We start from the raw sequence: 18803 nt of genomic DNA, 5'->3' as shown, positions 1-18803 counted from the left end.
GGTAAGCCTTTGACGATTCTGGTTCTTCTCTCCCAAGGTACTAGCTCATAATACCCATACTCCTTCGACTCTTTCAAACGGTACAAATAAACAAGCTCGTTTACCTTGATCATATCCCCATTAGCAGCCAACCATATCTCCATACAGTTGACTACTATCCTCCACGAATTGGGCATGATCTGCCCAGGAGCGATACCCAAATAAGCTAAAAGCTCCATTACAAACGGGTGGACGGGAAGCCTTAATCCACAAGTAAAAGTGGCCTCATAAAAGCACGCTTCACCTGGGAAAAACTGACAAGCCCTCTCCTCGTCAGTAGGCCGATGAACCCGAACTCGCTCCGGGAACTGAAACCTATCCCTAAACCTACCCACGGCCTCGGAATCTAGCCCACACCCCTCCACGAGGGCATGGAAAGCCTTAATTTCTCTAAAGGACGACGCGGCAGTATCCCCCTCCATAAGATCACCACTAGACGATAACCCCGTCTCTAGATCACTAGACCTAACCTCAGACATCGGCCGTTGTCCCCTCACCAAACCCTCAAACCAATCGACTGACTGGCGAAGCAGGGGAAACAAATCGCCCAAAACAATGCCTAAGCTATTACCCGCAAAAACGAAACCCTCCAAATTGGGAAAAACACCTAAGGACCCTCCTAAACGAGCAAAAAGAAAGGAAATCGAAGGGAAAGTTTCTCTAACTTCTAAGCTACCGACCATGGACACCCAGACAAAGCACAGGTAAATAGGAAAGTACTGGGAAAAAAAAAAAAAAAACAAAGAAGCAGAAACCAAAAAGAAAAGGAAATCAAACGTTTGCAAAGAAGAAAAAAGAGGGAAGAAAGAAAAATGGAATAGGAAACATACCTCAAAGAGAAGAAACAAGAAGTCCAACACGCACCAGCTCAGAGGGAAATGGAGGAATAGGTGAGAAAAAGCTAGGAAGGACAAACTGAGAATTGAGAGAAAATGTAAGATAAAGTAAGGGAGGAGAAGTTTAAAAACCAAATGGAGGTGAAACCGAAAATTGGCGGGAAACCCAAGGGACATAATTCTCCGCCAACCACATCATGCCACGTGGCCACAACCCACGTAACGCCGCCACCACGCATTCAATGCGGCACGGAATCCCAAGGGCCAACAAAAAAAAAATTGTTCGATTTCCACGATCGTCACTGACGACCGTGAAACCCGAGGGGCATCTGATGGGACTGACGAAGTTAAACATAGACGAGGTGGTCTTACGGACGAACCTGACCAGTTATCTGCATCATCAGAGGAAGAGTTAATGTCATTAAATGCTGCCAATAAAGTCTCAACCGTTACAAGACCACCTGGACGAACCGATGGAAAGGCATTAACACCCATTACTCTCCTAAAGACGTTATCAGAAGAATCATTAATACCCCAACGGGTATAATCCCCAAGGGTATATAAAAGCCCTCATAACACCAAAACAAGGTACAGAGACAGGATCACAACCTGAACTAATTTTATTCTTGATATTTCGATTACTATCTTCTTTCATACTGACTTTATCATCGGAGGCGTTGTGACAGACACCACACCGGTGACCACTTGAATAAGTTCTTGCTCCCGCAGGGTTGTCAGAGTACTGTCAGGAGCCATCTGGACGAGTCCCAGCAAACCGACGAGATACTGCTTCATCAGTTACTTAATTAAAAAATACACTTTCATCTAATAAGAAAAAATTCACGTGATAGAATCTTAAGAGATGAACCTAAGGAATAATACCTATGTACTGTATCTATGTCTTGCCCAATAGCTTAATATCCGACCTCATGACTTTGGACCAGTCCCTATTTGAGCTCCGTCGTTGGTTATTAATCTCAGTTCTAGTCTCTCCACGTATCAATCAAGATCAAGATTTGACAATTAGTTATTTGAAATTTCAATTATCACTAATAGAACAAATTATCTAGCATAATTTCTTTTTTTCACAATGTGAAATCATTCTTATATTTGCTGTAAAAAGAAAAAAATTGCTTTTAACTAAAAAAAAAAAAAATTGTTGTCAAAAAGGAAAACATTATGGTCAATTTCAAATGGCCAAAATGGGCAAATGCCTATTTTACGCAAAAAAAAAAAGGCAAATGCCCTCTTTCCTAAACTAATTAGGGAAATGTTCATCTTTTGAAACTCGATTTTCTCAAAATCAAGTTAAGCTCTATAGTGACGTTTTAAAGTGCCTATAGCGGCGTTTTAAGGAGCCCTATAATGACGTTTTAAGGAGCTTGTAGTGGCGTTTTGGAACTCGAGCTTCATGAACTCGAGTTATAGGTTAAAAAAAAGAAAAACTTGCATGGAACTTAAGATCATGGAGCTCAAGTTACCAAACGCCGCTATAGGTCCTTAAAACGTCACTACAGGCTCTTTAAAACGCCACAATAGGGCTCCAGAAATATTTCTTTTTTAAACTCGATTTTAAAAAAATTGAGTTTCAAAAGAGAGACATTTCTCTAATTAGTTTGGGAAATAAAGTATTTGCCCATTTTTTTTGCGCAAGATAGACATTTGCCATCTTCACCATTTCAAACAGAAAAAGAAACTCAAATTTGGTGCTTATAATTTATTAGTTAGATACCATCAAATAAATTGTCTGTGTATTCAAGATTATACACATAAGATTATACGATATTAGTGTTTTTTTCCCCCCTTTATCAAGAGATTGCGAGGTCCAATCGAGTTTTTTATGTTTTCGTTGCGTCACTAGCGAGCGTGCACTAGGGTCTAACAAAGTGCCAAAATGGTGGGTTACCTTTTGCTTTACTATAATTAGTAAAGATAAGCGTGCACTAGGGTCTAACAAAGTGCCAAAGTGGTGGGTTACCTTTCTATTACTATAATTAGTAAAGATAAGTGGATATATATATATATATATATATATATATATATATATATATATATATATATATATTTTTTAATAATTCGATAGTTGAATTAGAAAGATAAAATTTGAACTTTAAATATCTTTATTAGAAACCGAACATAAGAAAACTCTAATTAATTGAGTTACAAAATTCTTGATATCAACAATAACAAATAGGCATCTTTTCATTAATCATGTACATACTTGATATTAATTAAATTGTGTATTTTTCTAATCCACAATAAAAAATAAAAAGCATATATATTTAAAGTTTTAAGTCTATAATAATTTCATTGGGGGAATCTTATATCTACTTTATGAATTAGTGGAAGAGAATGTAGACCATTTGTTTATTAATTTTTTTCTCCGGAGTTCATCCTTTCCTATATTGTTTTGCTGTGTTCGGATCTCTTCTTATCTTCTAAAAGATTTCTACACAGAAGTGGATAAGTCATATATCAGAATTTTTATTTTTAATTAAATGTTTTCACCAGACTATACATAAATAATTTATAAACGGTAGAATATAGGTGATTTTTTTTTCTTTTATTAAGTAAATCAAGGAGATGAGTGGATAATGTCATTAATAATTGAGGAGACAATAAATAACATGTGTAAGCCGTTATTTTATTTATTTATATTTTTTGAGAAAGGTGTAAGCCGTTATTTTTGTTGCGATAAGTGTAAGCCTATCAATCATATATATTATTTTCCATTTTTTGTATACTAGAACAATTTATGAAGCTATAATTTTCGAATATAGTAGTTTTGGGGTTTTTGGTTTATCTCTGATACTCTTGTGCATGGTGACACGAGTCTTTAAAAAGTTACGTGTCAGTTCATTGTTTTGTCTAATATATAGATATATTGAACAAAGGCTTTACTCATAGTAATGGAGATAGAGATATTACCTACTAGTTGTTCTACAACACTTCCTTATATACACACACGCACAAACATGATATTATCTATATATTCATTACATGATGATTACTTTTTTTACTTTTTAATATTAGGTCAAAAGGTCTTCTAATTTAAATAATAAATCTTAATGAAATACCTCTTAATTATTAAGGTGAAGGAGTTATTAAGAAAAACTTTGGTCATTTTTAGGTGTTTAAAATTGCTTAAAATATTTTGAATAATTTTTTTTTGGGAATACTATTGTAGAGTTTCATGCGGTCAAATATGGGAGTTACGAGTACAGGGTAATGAGGTGAATACGTGGGAGTTGTAAGGTTTAAACCCTAACATTTAGGAATTAAAATAAAAGTGACTGGATTTTGTGGACTTTATAAGTAGATCATTTGAGGTCTATTCATATAACAACACTAAAAAAATTACATTGCGAAAAATGTTCAATCATACTTAAACACTATCCACTCTATTTATCTTCCATTTTCTCCCTTAGATAATATTAAAGGGAAAATTCTTAGGTAGTCCCAGAGTATAGTGAAATGGTGCTCTCTCCTCTCACATTCATAATGAGCCCTACCATGAATTAAATGAGCGGGTCCCACCATGAATGTGAGAGAAGAGAGCACTATTCTTCGTGCTCCGAAAGTACCTAAAAATTACTCATATTAAAGAGTCCAATATTTTTACTTCACATTCACCGTTGTTGGAACTAGAAATTTTCAACAAGATATAAGTACATTATGTAATACATTATCAATCACTCGTATTCTTATTCATGGATGCAAACAAAACACTAATTTCAAACTAGACACATAATACTATCAATTTCAAACAAAACACTAATTATGATAATAGTTTAGCGAGTAAAAGATATTTACATCTTAGTTAATTTCCTTTTACATTTACTGATGTATTGGTGGATTGAGATCAAGTATGTAATAACATCAAAGGGTTAGCATTAAAAGTTAACAAACCAACTTCTTCTCTCAATCCTTGAATCAGAATAAAAGAATTTTTTTTTTTTAAACTCTTCTGATTCATTGAAAGTTGATTCTTTAATTAACTTACATCGATAATTTGGTTTAATAGCACTACATGGAAGATTTAATAGGAATTGATAGATATTGACCACCAATTGCATGGCCCTTCAACGTGTACACTTCAAGCTCCTTCTTGAATATTTCGTGAGCCACATTTGGCAGTAGAATTGACACCACAATTCCATTCTTCCCTTTGCCATTGCTAAAAGATGTGTAAGAGCTTGCAAGCTTAGGATTGGGTCCAGTCCAAAGATTGGCTGGCCCACCATAGGCAGGCTTACCCCACCCAAAGTCCACCTCTTCAAATCCAACACGTGTCGAATTTGTTGGTAAGTAGCATTGAACTCTATTGAGATCAAGTTTGTCTTTAATCACCACCAAATCTGTATAAGAATGCACATACTCCATAGTAACAATAGCTTTTGCCATTTTTACCAATTCTAATGCATACCCCAAAGGGTTCTCACAAAGCTTCCTAGCTGTTGTTGTAGCCACTGCTGCTAAAATAGCATTGCCGTAATACCCAGTTGGTAATGGGGGGCTAAGTTTGCCACGCACATTGATTGCAAACATTACACGCACTTGGGTCTCTAGGTCTGGTCTAAGTGCTCTTGTACTGCATCGCCAAATGCAAGCAGTTATAATATCGAATGTGGAGCTTTTTTTCAATTGACTAGGAAGATGTTCACGAATTGCATTTACTTCGATCGAGCCGAAGAAGAGAGAACAAGGTACCATGTCTTGGAGAGGATAGTCATTTGTATCAGGAAGTTCATCGAATTGGTGATGTGTGCATGTCACCCTTGGTGGATTCCTTGCATTGAGAAGATCTCTTTGCCAAACTTGGGGGATGGAAGGGGCACATTCACCTCGAGCCATTTCACCCACGGCACCTATGAATTGGGCTATGCCAATTGCATCACTCATGGTGTGGTTCAAGCGATAGGCAAATATAAAACCCCCACACCTCAATCTTGTCACCTGTTAATTAGCTAAAAATACCATTAACTTAAGCATATTGGTTATTCCTTTGTGTCTTTTTTGTTGGGTAGCTATTTACTTCAATCATTTGACATTCTTTCTGCTTCAACTATGTTTAAGCTATGCTTGATCAATTCTGTTTTGATGACGGTTTTGGTTTGGAATGAAATATTTCAATACTAGTATTCAAGCATATTGTTTTAGGTTACTGCTTTTTTTTAATTATATCAGTTTTTTTTCCCTTTGTTATTGATAAAAACAATTATATCATATTAATTTAAAATCAAATAATAATATATTCTATATAGTACAAACTCACAATATATTTTTAAAATGAAACAAATATTCACATAATAAGTGAAAAAATAGGGGAGGCAAAAAATGAATTGAGTGTAAACTTTTTGTTGAGAGAGAAAGAGAGAGAAGTGTGAATGTGTTGGGGAGATGAAAAGAAAGATTATGGAAGAGGGAAGAGAAAATGAACACACATGAGAGTGATGTGACTGAGAGAGTCAAAAAAGAAAAGAAATTAAAATGATTGATTAAACGGGGTGAGACAGAGAAGAGTAAAAATTTAAGAAAAGAAATCTGACAAGTGGAGAGAGAGATAGAAGAGAAAAACACAAAACAGAGGGTAAAGTGTTCTGCCCATAATTCAAATATTGGTCGAAATGACCGGAACACAATGAAATCCAATGGAATTTAGCCTATTTAGGCCGAGGAATAAGGAGGTGTAGCGTACCGATTCTATAATTGTTACAAATTATTCCGCCCTGTTTTGACTAAAATGGAACGAAATTGATAACCTTGGCTAATAACTCTTTGTTATAAATTATGCACAATTAAAATTTTAAAATTTCACCACCGCACAGTGTATATTTGGTGCGATGCTTATAAATACTTGTAGAGTGTAGAAGTAAGGGCCGAGGTTCAAGCCTCCAGAAAAAAGACTCACATATATGTATATACATAAATTATGCGAGATTAGAATTTCTGTTTATATAAAAAATTTAATTTTATCATTAGATTTCGATTTAAAAGTTCATGTTTTGTATATAATTTTAAAATACACAATATTTTAATTTTTAAAGCTTTTATAAAAAATATAGTTAACGATCTATAATTTTCTTGATAGTAATTTGAAGGTATATACAGGGGTATAAAGAACAGAGACATCATCTGTCTTCACCAATCTATATGGGAAATCTTGTGAAACAAAAGCATCTTATAGTATTGGGGCTTGTGGCTAGTTTTTAATCATTTATAGATCCCCACATTGGTGAAAAACAGAAAATGCACAGTGACTCTATCTATTAATTTTAAAAATTTCACTATTAAATTATGTGTTTTATATTCTCAATTGGATGTTATTTATTCTTAGATTCATAAATTAATATTATATATTTTTAAAATACACAAAACTTTAATTTTTAAAGATTTTATATAAAAAAACATATAGTTATTGATCTATTATTTTGTTTTCTTGATATAATTTTGTAGGTATATATAGGGTACAAAGAGCAGAGACATCATCTGTCTTCACCAATCTATTTGGGAAATCTTGTGAAACTAAAGCATCTTATAGTATTGGGGCTTGTGGCTAGTTTTTAATCATTTATAGATTCCCACATTGGTGAAAAACAGAAAATGCACAAGTGACTCTTTCTATTAATTGTGTGAACCACTGATGATAAGCTGTGAAATGAAAATTTGAGAGAGAGAGAGAGAGAGAGAGAGAGAGAGAGAGAGAGATGAGTACCTGAATGAGCAACAATGGGCAGTCAAGGATCTCTCCTGAGCCTGGAACATCATAGAGGAGTTTGTCCATACATGGGATTGGAGGATGAATTATATCACCGAACTGTTCAAGTGTAATATCAGCATCAGCCTCAATGAAGATAACACCCTCACCAGTACATTCTAAGATAAGCTTTCGACCAGGTCGTTTCCTAAGCCTCCCTGCATATGGGTAGTAAAACACAAGTGCTTGTGCAAGTGCCTCTCTGATGATTTTCACAGGGTCTTTCCCATGCATAGATGGATCACACCTATAGAATTGTATCAACTGAATTTGAAACCGAAAACAGTCTTGGTCATCCAAATCAGAGAGCTGTTTAAACTCATGGGGAGTTGGCTTGGTCGGAGCAACCAGCTCTGGTTCACACCTTCTCACTGTGAAGGCCAGAGAGGTGGGTGAAGGAGCAATAATTGACATTACCAGTTTGCCACAAAAAAAAAAGGTGTGATCAAATGGGATAGGTGACACTGCAAGTACAACGTGTATGAAGGCAGTGAAATTTAAGTCAGTTGTTCAATAAAAAACTTCAAAAAAATATCATGTATTAAATTTGTACTATTAAAGGTACGTTTTACGGAAGAGTTTGAATTGAGTTATTTGTAGATTTTTAAAATACGTGTAGATAAAAAAGTGTGTAAAAATATGTATAAAATTGTTTAAAATTTGATAAAGTGGATTTGAACCACTCCAGTAAACAGGTCTAATTCTCTTGTAAGAATATTAATTAAGCCTCAAATTTTAACCAATGCATGAAAATCTTTATCTTAGTATACATGTTCTCTGTCTAACTCTCTCTTTTCAAATGTTTAGAGCATACTTGTGAATTTTCAATTTTGGACTCTGGTCTTTGAGCTCCTACAAACTCTAAAAACATAGGTCATGCTCTCTCTCTCTCTCCAAAACTTAAAAATAAAAAATAAAAAAATTGATTACCTGAAATATTCCCCCTCAATAATCCAAAAGCACTGTGAGATGTACCATCTCACTCTTGCCTGAGCAATTGCTCTCTTGCCCGTTGCAGTCTGAGCAAGTGTTTTGTTTTTTCTGAGTTAAAGTAAATGGGTACTTGGTGTGGTATTTGGTAAAGGGTGACTGAGTCGAAAGAATACATTTCACGGGATTGCTTTTAGAAATTTGCATCTCTTCTTCTCTCCTCAGTTTCTCACCCTCACTCATCCATTATTTTGCTAAATCACTCACTCAGGAGTCAGGAGTTGGTACACTTCAGTTGAGATAGTGGCTGAAATCATGAATGGATGGGAATGGGAGGCGGTCGTACTAATCTAGTCTTATCTTCTTTTCATTTTTTTCATTTTTTTTTTTTTATAAAAAATTTTAAAGCATCCTCCAACGAAGTTGCCAAGCATTTAATCAAAATTGAAAATAAAGGTTGGCATTGTCTATTATTATTAGGCCCCCCAGGCCCCAGCCACTGACAATGGAGTAATTATTTTGTAATTCGGGACCATTGCTTCCTTCTCTCACATGAAAAATTAGCCTTACACGTAAGAGGAGGGAGCAATGGTCCCGAGCTACCCAATAAATTTACTTGGTGATGTGAACCTTCAACAACCATAAGAAAGGCATTATATTAGAATATAGCATTATTTTGCCATGTATTTAAATATTGGGAGCTGATTTAAAATCAACGCAATGTTGTTTTGTGTTAAGTGAAAAATTAAAAACTTTCTACCAATAAAAAATAAAAACTTTGGGTAGTACATGTGTACTATAAATTTTATTATGGACTTTTATTGGTATATATTGTATTTGCAGGGTAAACAAAGAATTTCCCTCTTATTATCATTATTATTATTAATTTTATATATTGAAGTAAATATTTGTTATAATACTAAATATTATATGTAGTTGCCATAAGTTGCTTGCCTTGCACATCAATTTTTTTATATGGCATTTAACTTTGATTCCTTTTCTTCTTCTTCTTTTTTCTTTTTTTCTTTTTTAATTTAAGGAGAAGGTAAGAAAACTTTTAATAATTGATATTTTTTTTGGCATTCGTCCTCCAAATTAGGTGGTAGCTTTTCTATTCACACATCTATATCTACAAATAAAAATGCTTTTCTAGCATGTGCATAACCAAATAACTGCCCTCTCTCTTAATGTGATTGCAAATAACTTTATTTTGTGTACCTTTAATTAGAAATCACTTTAATGTCTAACTCTCTTTTAAGGCATTGTCTTTCTAAAAAAATTTCTTAGACTCATCTAACAAACTGATATAGTTTTCATGCTAGCTAGATGACATGTAAGATATAAATCCTAATATTTAGGAATTAAAATAAAAGTGACTGAACTTTGTGGGCTTTATAAGTATATCATTTGAGCTCTCCGAAATATATATATACATATAACCACACCAAAAAATAACATTGCAAAAATGTTCAATCATACTCAAACACTATCCACTCTATTTCTCTTCCATTTTCTCCCTTAGATAATATTAAAGAGTCCAATTTTTTTACTTCACATTCACTATCGTTGGAAAGAGAAAATTTCATTCAAGATATAATAACATTATGTAATACATTATCAATCACTCATATTCTTATTCATGGATGCAAACAAAACACTAATTTCAAACAAGACACATAATACTATTAATTTCAAACAAAACTGTTAGGATCTAAAAGTTTAGAACAATTGACAAACCGTGAGCACAAACTTATCTAGATATAGATCTCAGAGTCTATAGAGTTTATTAGACAATGCTCAAGGTGTTATAAGTTAGAACACAAGAAAATTCAAGCTGCAGAAAGGAAAGTTCAAATTCAATGAAATTCAACCGATCGAAAATCGCAGACATGAAATTTCTGCAGAATTTTATTTCAATCCAAACTCTGCTTAAACATTTTGGGTTTCAAGTGAAACGCTTCTAGTATATAAAGGAAAACTCTAACTACATTTTTTTGAGTATTTGAGAGACTTTGTAGGTGCTCTTGTGAGATCTAAAACCGGTAGATCTGAAGTTGCTGCAATAAGATCAATAAGTGTTGATGATTTAAACCTTCAAGGGTGGTCTTGAAGTCACAAACTGAAGAGTTTGTGTTGCTAAACCTTTGAGTGGGATCTCAAAGTCACAAGTAAGGCTGCTTATGTTGGTGTAAATCTAAGAAGAGAAAGACTCTGTGGATTCGGAGCTTGCACGTGATTGTGTCAGTACGTTACTACATGAGGTAGCAATAGATTTATGATTAAATCTGATTGTAAAAATTTTGTTATCTTATAGTGAATTTACTTTACATTGAGGAAAACTAGGTAAATCCTTCCCAGGTTTTTACCTTGAAACGATTCGTTTTATTGGTTTTCCTGGATCATCATATCGTGGTGTTGTTTACTTTTCCACTACTTTGCATGATATGATTTATTATTGTTTAACCTAGATTTGAATAATAAACCTAATAATCACTTGGTTAATATATTAGGTTAAACAATTTGGTTTAAGGAGTCTAAACGAACAAATAAAAACACTGCTTATGATAATAGTTTAGCGAGTAAAAGATATTTACATCTTAATTCATTTTCTTTTAAATTTACTGATGTATTGAGATCAAGTATATGCCAAGGGCTTTATAGCTAGATTGATATCTCTTTATGCACAAAGTGCTTGGGGTGTAAGGAGAAAAAGATTCGAGCTATGAAGTTAGTTATAACATCTAAGGGTTGGAATTAAAAGTTAACAAACTAACTTTTTCTTGAATCCTTGAATCAGATTTTTTTTTTTATATAAAAATTTTATAACTTTTCTGATTCATTGAAAGTTAATTCTTTAATCTTCGCCCTTACACGATATTACATATTGCATTGAATGTCAATCCTACATTAATAATTTGGTTTAATTGCACTCCATGAAAGATTTAATAGGAGTTGATGATTGACCACCAATTGCATGGCCCTTCAACGTGTACTCTTCAAGCTCTTTCTTGAATGTTTCGTGAGACATATTTGGCAGCAGGATTGACACCACAATGCCATTCTTCCCTTTGTTACTATTGCTAAAAGATGTATAATAACATTAGTAGCTGGCATGGTATATGTCATATCTTGCCAAGATTTACCATTTCAGCACAAACAAACGTCAATAACTGGTCTGCTAAAGCTAAAAAAACTTGCAATACTGCTACAGTAGCATTGCAAATTTACAATGGTATTATAGCAACATTCTAAATCCAAAAATTATTATTTTATTCTATCTACAAAAATCTGCCTCCTCTCTCCACTGTCTCATTTTCTCTCTCTTCAAAATATATTACTTTATTATGTAGATATATTATTCTATTGTGTAGATATATTATTTTAATGTGTAGTATGATAAAATAAAAGTTGAAATGTTGAGTATATTGTAAAATGATATTATATAATTGATAAAATAGTTTTTTAAGATAATAAAATAGAATATGATGAAATTATCGGATGGGAATGCTCTAAGAGCTTGCAAGCTTAAGATTTGGTCAAGTCCAAAGATTGGCCAGCCCACCATAGGCAGGTTTACCCCCACCCAAAGTCCACCTCTTCAAATCCCACACGTGTCATGTCTGTTGGTAAGTAGCATTGAACCCTATTGAGATCAAGTTTGTCTTTAATCACCACCAAATCTGTATAAGAATGCACACTCTCCATAGTCACATTAGCTTTTGCCATTTTTACCAATTATAATGCATACCCCAAAGGGTTCTCACAAAGCTTCCTAGCTGTTGTTGTAGGCACTGCTGCTAAAATAGCATTGCCGTAATACCCAGTTGGTAATGGGGGGCTATGCTTGCCACGCACATTGATTACAAACATTACACGCACTTGGGTCTCTACTCTCTAGGATTGGTCTAAGTGCTCTTGTACTGCATCGCCAAATGCAAGCAGTTATAATATCGAATGTGGAGCATTTTTTCAAGTGACTAGGGAGATGTTCACGAATTGCATTTACTTCGATCGAACCGAAGAAGAGAGAACAAGGGACCATGTCTTGGAGAGGGTAGTCATTTGTATCGGGAAGTTCATCGAATTGGTGATGTGTGCATGTCACCCTTGGTGGATTCCTTGCATTGAGAAGATCTCTTTGCCAAACTTGGGCGATGGAAGGGGCACATTCACCATGAGCCATTTCACCCACGGCACCTATGAATTGGGCTATGCCAATTCCATCACTCATGGTGTGGTTCAAGCGACAGGCAAAGATAAAACCCCCGCACCTCAATCTTGTCACCTGTTAATTAGCTAAAAATAGCATTAACTTAAGCATATTGGTTATTCCTTTGTGTCTTTTTTGTTGGATAGCTATTTACTTCAATCATTTGACATTCTTTCTACTTCAACTATGTTGAAGCTATACTCGATAACAAAGCTATCAATTTATCAATTCAGTTCTGATTAAGGGAGTCAATCTCGTACCGAGAGGTTTGACCGGTGGAACAATATATTTTGATACCGGTCAATATCGGTGTACCATTTTAGGTTTACCATTATTTTATATATATATATATATATATATATATATATATATATATATACACACACACACACACATATATGTATGTATGTATGTATGTATGTGTGTGTGTGTGTATTATAATAAATATAAAAGTTTACCATAAAACATTACCTCAATTCGAAACAAATTATTCATTATTTGACTTTAGCATCAATTAAAAGAAGAAAAAAATGCAATATAAAAAATAGAAAGCTTAATTGTTCTTTGCATACTAAAAAAACAAATAATACTAATAAGTTAATGCAAATAAGTTATCATTCTGTCTTTACAAAAATTACAAAACTAAAAAAAAAAAAGTTTTTTCTATACCAGCCAGTACGTTTGATATCAACTGATATTACCGAAATTGGCCGGTACAGCCGATACATGACCGGTATGGCCGGTATTTAAACCGGTATAAAACATTGGTATTTCAATACCGATACGGTACATACTGGCCGGTACCGGTACGGTATTAACAACCTTGGTTTTGATGATCATTTTGGTTTCTCTTTTAAACTGAAATATTTCAAGGGATTTACTAACGCGTGCCCTTAGGATACACAATAGTAAACTATTTTTTGGAAACGTTTTTTATAGAAAAATGAAAAAGTTATCAACTTTTTTGACAAATTTTTCGATTTCTCATAAAATATTTCCAAAAATGAATGATTAATGTGTGGCGTATATTAACCGGACCCATATTTCAATACTATGTATTCAAGCATACTATTTTAGGTTACTGCTTTTTTTTTTTTTTAATGATATCAGTTTTTTTTTTCCGTTGTTATAGATAAAAACAATTATATCATATTAATTTAAAATCAAATAATAATATATTCTATATATTACAAACTCAAAATATATTTTAAAAATAAAATAAATATTCACACAATAGGTGAAAAAAAAGGGGGAGTCAAAAAATGAATTGAGTGTAGACTTTTTGTTGAGAGAGAGAGAGAGAGATGTGAATCTGCTTGGGAGATTAAAAAAAAAGAAGATTACGGGAGAGAGGAGAGAAATGTACACACATATGAGAGTGATGTGATTAAGTGTGTGTTTGGAAAGTAATAAAAATTATAAATTATTTCACTATTCAGCTTATTTTTGTTATTATTTATGGGTCCTACTGCACTTTTTGGTACTATTCATGGACTCCACTATACTATTTTAACTGACTTTTACCTTTATCTACAATACTTTCAGCAATAAGTTTTAAGTTTCAGCAAAATGAGCGGTATCCAAACATATCTAAGAGAGTGAAAGAAGAAATGAAAATGATTGATTAAACGGGGTGAGAAAAAGACAAGAGTAAAAATTTATGAAAAGAAATCTGACAAGTGAAGAGAGAAAGGGAGAAGAGAAAAACACAACAAAGGGTGAAGTGTTCTGCCCATAATTCAAATTTTTAATTAGGGTAAATTCCACAAACTACTCCTGAGGTTTGTGATAATATCCAACTAAATCCAAAACATTTTAAAACCTACCAATTTCATCCTAAAAAGACAGTTTTTTCCCTGAAGATATTTTAATCCTTAACCCCGTTAGCATCCGTTAGTCATTTTACTTCTTTCTTTTATTTTTTTCTCCTTTCTCAAACGCAATAGGTCTGCTCTCTCTCTACCTCCTTTGTTCTTCTTCCCCTTGACCTCTCTGCCTTTTCTTTTTTTTTTGGGTGCTAATCCTAACCTCTCTGCACTTGAATTAGACCTCCTGGCCTTCTTTGCAAGGTCAGAGGTCGGGTCCCACGTGTTATCGAGTCGCGAACAGAGCTCCTCCTCACTGTGTGCATACTTACACGCGTCGTCGTGGCTGCAAGACCCTGTGTCACACCTAAAGTAGGAGCAGAGGCTCGTCTTCCACAACGACGGTAGCTCCTCTTCTTGCTTTCGCTTCTCGCCCGATACGGCGTCGTCTGTGGATTGTAGTTATGGTGGTTGTTTTTGGTTGCCCATGATGGGTTGTAGTTTGTTGTAGGTATTTTGGTGGTGGTGGATTCCGATCTGTGGTGGGTTTGTTGTGGATTTGAGTTTTTTTATTTGGGTTTTGTGGTCGGTGGTTGTTTAAGGTGGTGGGTCTGATTTGGGGTGGATTTGAAATGGAGGTGGTTATGGGTTTTAATCTAGGGTGGATTTGCAGTGAGGTGGTTGTGGGTTACGAAGTGGTGATTGGAATTTTTGGATTTGGGTTTTATTGATGTTGGTTTGGTTGGGTTTTGTTGCCGGTGGTGGTCACTGGGTTTTGTGGCCAGAGGTGGTTGCTGGGTTTAGTGGCCGATGATGGTGATGGTGGGTTCCAATATGGAATGAATTGGTGGTTTTGGGTTTTAATGTGGTGGTGAGTTTTCTATGTGTTGGGAGGATTTGGATACTGTTGGAGCAGATTTGACTGGGTTTTGGTATGGGTAGTAAAATTGTGTTGTGGCTCTTGTTGTAGTTAATCTGAGTAGTTGTGGCTAATTTGAGGAGTGGTTATTGTTGATCTGAAGAGAGAGAGTGAGGGAAGAGGGAAGAGTAACAGAGAGGGACAAAGAGAAACTAAATTAACTAATGGAGGTTAACGTTTTTTTAGTGGTGTTTGGACAAAATAGTCTTTATGGACCAAATTGGTCAATTTTGGAATGTCTTGGACCTAGTTGGTATTATCTCAAATCTCAGGGGTGGTTTTCGGAATTTACCCTTTTAATTAAATATGATCTACTCTTCAATTTTAGGGGACACTGCAAGTGCAATGTGTATGAAGGCAGTGAAAGTTTCAGTCAGTTGCTAATAAAAAGTAAAATCTCTGAGAAAAATTTAAAAAAGAAAATTTGGACTATAAATTATCTCGTAAGATTATTAACTAAGCCTCAAATCTTAACCAATGCATGAAAATCTTTATCTTAGTACACTTGTTCTCTGCCTAACGCTCTTTCAAATGGTTAAAGCATCCTTGTACTTGTGAATTTTCAATTTTAAAGTCCAGTCTTTGGGCTCCTACACACTCTAAAAACATTGAACATGCTCTCACTGTCTCTCTCTCTCTCTCTCTCTCTCTCTCTCTCCAAAACTCAATTAAAAAAAAAAAATTGATTACCTGAAATATTCCCCCTCAATAATCGAAAAGTAATGTCAGATCTACTATCTCACCCTGTAGTCTGAGCAATTGCTCCCTTGCCAGTTGCAGTCTGAGCGAGTGTTTTGTTTTTTTAGTAAACAGTAAATGTGTTCTTGCCTTCTTGGTGTTCGATGGAAGACCGTCGTACTACTTTAACCTTATCTTCTTTTCAGTTTATTTATTTATTTATTTTTCTTTTTTATAGCATCCTCCAATTAAGTTGCCAAGCATTAATAATCAGCCTCAAGAGAAATAGATGCATCATTCGAAGCAGTAAGGTTGGCATTCTCTATGTATTTTAGGCCCCCAGCCACTGGTGAATAATATAAGTAATTATGAAGTAGTTCGGGAGCAATTCGAGAGCATTGCTCCTGGACGTATGGTCTTGTGGGGGCTCACTTCTTGTATGAGAGGAGAGAGCAATGCTACGAAACTATCTAATAAATTTAGGGTGGTAAACGAGCTGAGTTTTACTAAGTAGTACATGCTTAAACTTGGCTCGTCGGTAAAATTAAAAAGCTTAAGCTTAAAGCTTGAGACAAGCCTAAAATATTGTTTGAGTTTGAGTTTGAGTTTGTGGGAAAATCAAAAAGCTCGAGCTTAATATCAAACTCAAACTCAAGCTCAAATCAAGATTTTGAGCTTGAGATTCAACAAAATTATCTTATCAAATGCCTAAATCTCCCAAAATCAAGTAAACAAAATAAGAAAATAGCATACTCATTTTATCATGCTTCTAGTCTGACCTATGATTAGCCATTTTTCATATTGCAACTTTACAAAATTAAATTCATCCATTTATCCTTTATTGTCTATAGCTTCATCAAATGTTTAAAATATAATTTTTACATCCACATTAGATGATAAAGAACTAAAAAAAGACTTGTTTGTAACTATTGTGAATGAGAAAGGATTAACATGTTTTATAACTTTACATTATATAATGGATAAGGAATGACCATATGTGGCCCACTTATAAATTTTTTTTAAAAGGTAACTAAAGTCTAAAGTGGGGCTTGATTAGTTTAGAGGAAAATGAAAAATTAAGGTAAAGGGTAGTGGTCCAATATGAGACATTTTATTATTAAGATGTGTAATGAGTTTATGTAGAAAGCACATATCAAGCCTATAAATGAGTTTATACTTTACTTGTTTTGTATAGAGCCTTATAGCTTTCGAGCTTGTTCATGAACAAATAGTTTTACTTGGGCTCGGCTTGTTTACTAAACAAGCCTAAAATTAAGGTTCAAGCTTGGCTTATTTATAAACAAACAAACAAACATGAACGATCTTTTTATCGAGCCGCGCTCGAGTTGTTTATGAACGGCTTGATTCATTTACAGCCTTAAATAAATTTCTCCAATAATGTGATCCAATGCTCAATTTTATAATGTAATAATAGTCTTCAACAAGCATAAGAAAAGCACCATATGAGAATTTAGCATTATTTCATCATGTATATAATTTTTTTCTTTTGCTGTAAATTTCGTCATGTATTTAAGTATATATTGGGAGCTGGTTTAAAATCAACGTAATGTTATTTTGTATTAGTGGAGGTATTTCAATGTCTTAATAGAGTTGATGGGTGGTTTTGCGTCCATTTAGAGCATATAGTTGTAACAAAATTAAAAACTCTCTACCAATAAAAAATTAAAAACTTTGGGTGGTACATGTGTACTATAAATTTTATTATGGACTTTTATATGTGTACATTATACTTGCAATATAAAATCTACATTGTAAGCTATACAAATATGTACAATATTTATAAAAATTGAACAATATTATTTGTTTAATGGATATTATTGAAAGATAAACATACACATACGATCAGTTGTTATTGGCCAAGTGGGAGATATTAAATTTAGTGGACATAGAGACCTCAATGTGTAATAGTTAATGATTTTTTTTTATTTGAAAGTTTAAACATTTGCATAATGTAATTTATTGTTTTCCCAAATATTAATTAAATTATTAAGATATTTAGGGATGAAGAGGACGGAATATTTGGTCATGATTAACTTTGATGTGGTAAAATATGCAATTGAAACAAGGAAGACAATTTTGTACCATACTACCGGCCAATATGGCCGGTATTTATCGTAGCAGTATGTAAAACGAAATAGAAATGTAGGTGTTCTATTCTAGTTAAAATACCGGTCGTACTAGACCTATTTCAATCGTATCGGGATACATATCGGATTTCGACCAATAATTAGATACCAGATAGGAACAAAAACCACGCTTTCTTTGTAAAATTTAAGAAAAATGAGGATTGTTTTGCAATTTTCTCACCCTAAACTCAGATCTATTGCTTGCAGTAACCCACCGGCCTCAGATCTGTTCATCTTGGCATCACTTTGGCAGTGATGATGACGATGACTAGCAGTACCAATGTTCATTGAGTCAGCAAAACAAAGCTGAAATTTAGGGGTGGCAATTCATGTTTGCATGTTAGGATCATGTCGTGTCAAGCCATGAGAATTCGGCTATATAGGTTAACTTGAACCCAACTTGTTTAGTAAGCATGTTAGGAATCCTCAACCTAAACACGACTTATTTATTAAACAAGTCGTCCTGACCCAACACGTTAAAC

At 34.1% G+C, this 18803-nt stretch overlaps 1 protein-coding gene and 1 pseudogene across 2 annotated transcripts; both read right to left on the bottom strand.

The window, feature by feature from the left end:
* Positions 1-4629: 4629 nt before the first annotated feature.
* LOC142619852 (benzyl alcohol O-benzoyltransferase-like) lies at positions 4630-8931 on the bottom strand. Of its 2 annotated transcripts, none has more exons than XM_075793188.1 (3): positions 8563-8931; positions 7591-8003; positions 4630-5831 (listed from the first exon to the last, which is right to left on the bottom strand). In XM_075793188.1, the coding sequence occupies exons 2-3, from the start codon at positions 7864-7866 to the stop codon at positions 4902-4904; spliced, it is 1206 nt and encodes a 401-aa protein (XP_075649303.1). In that variant the 5' UTR covers positions 7867-8003; positions 8563-8931; the 3' UTR covers positions 4630-4901. The 2 variants fall into 2 exon arrangements, with proteins under 2 accessions (XP_075649303.1, XP_075649302.1); XM_075793187.1 differs by having other exon boundaries at positions 7591-8096; positions 8563-8893.
* A 2551-nt stretch (positions 8932-11482) lies between these two features.
* Positions 11483-13104, bottom strand: LOC142620058 (benzyl alcohol O-benzoyltransferase-like; annotated as a pseudogene).
* Between the last annotated feature and the right edge of the window lie 5699 nt (positions 13105-18803).

This window comes from Castanea sativa, chromosome 12 (genome assembly GCF_040712315.1).
Source record: "Castanea sativa cultivar Marrone di Chiusa Pesio chromosome 12, ASM4071231v1".
Lineage (NCBI taxonomy): Eukaryota > Viridiplantae > Streptophyta > Magnoliopsida > Fagales > Fagaceae > Castanea > Castanea sativa.
Note: the sequence above shows the minus strand (reverse complement) of the source record. Positions and strands in the feature narration are given on the sequence as shown.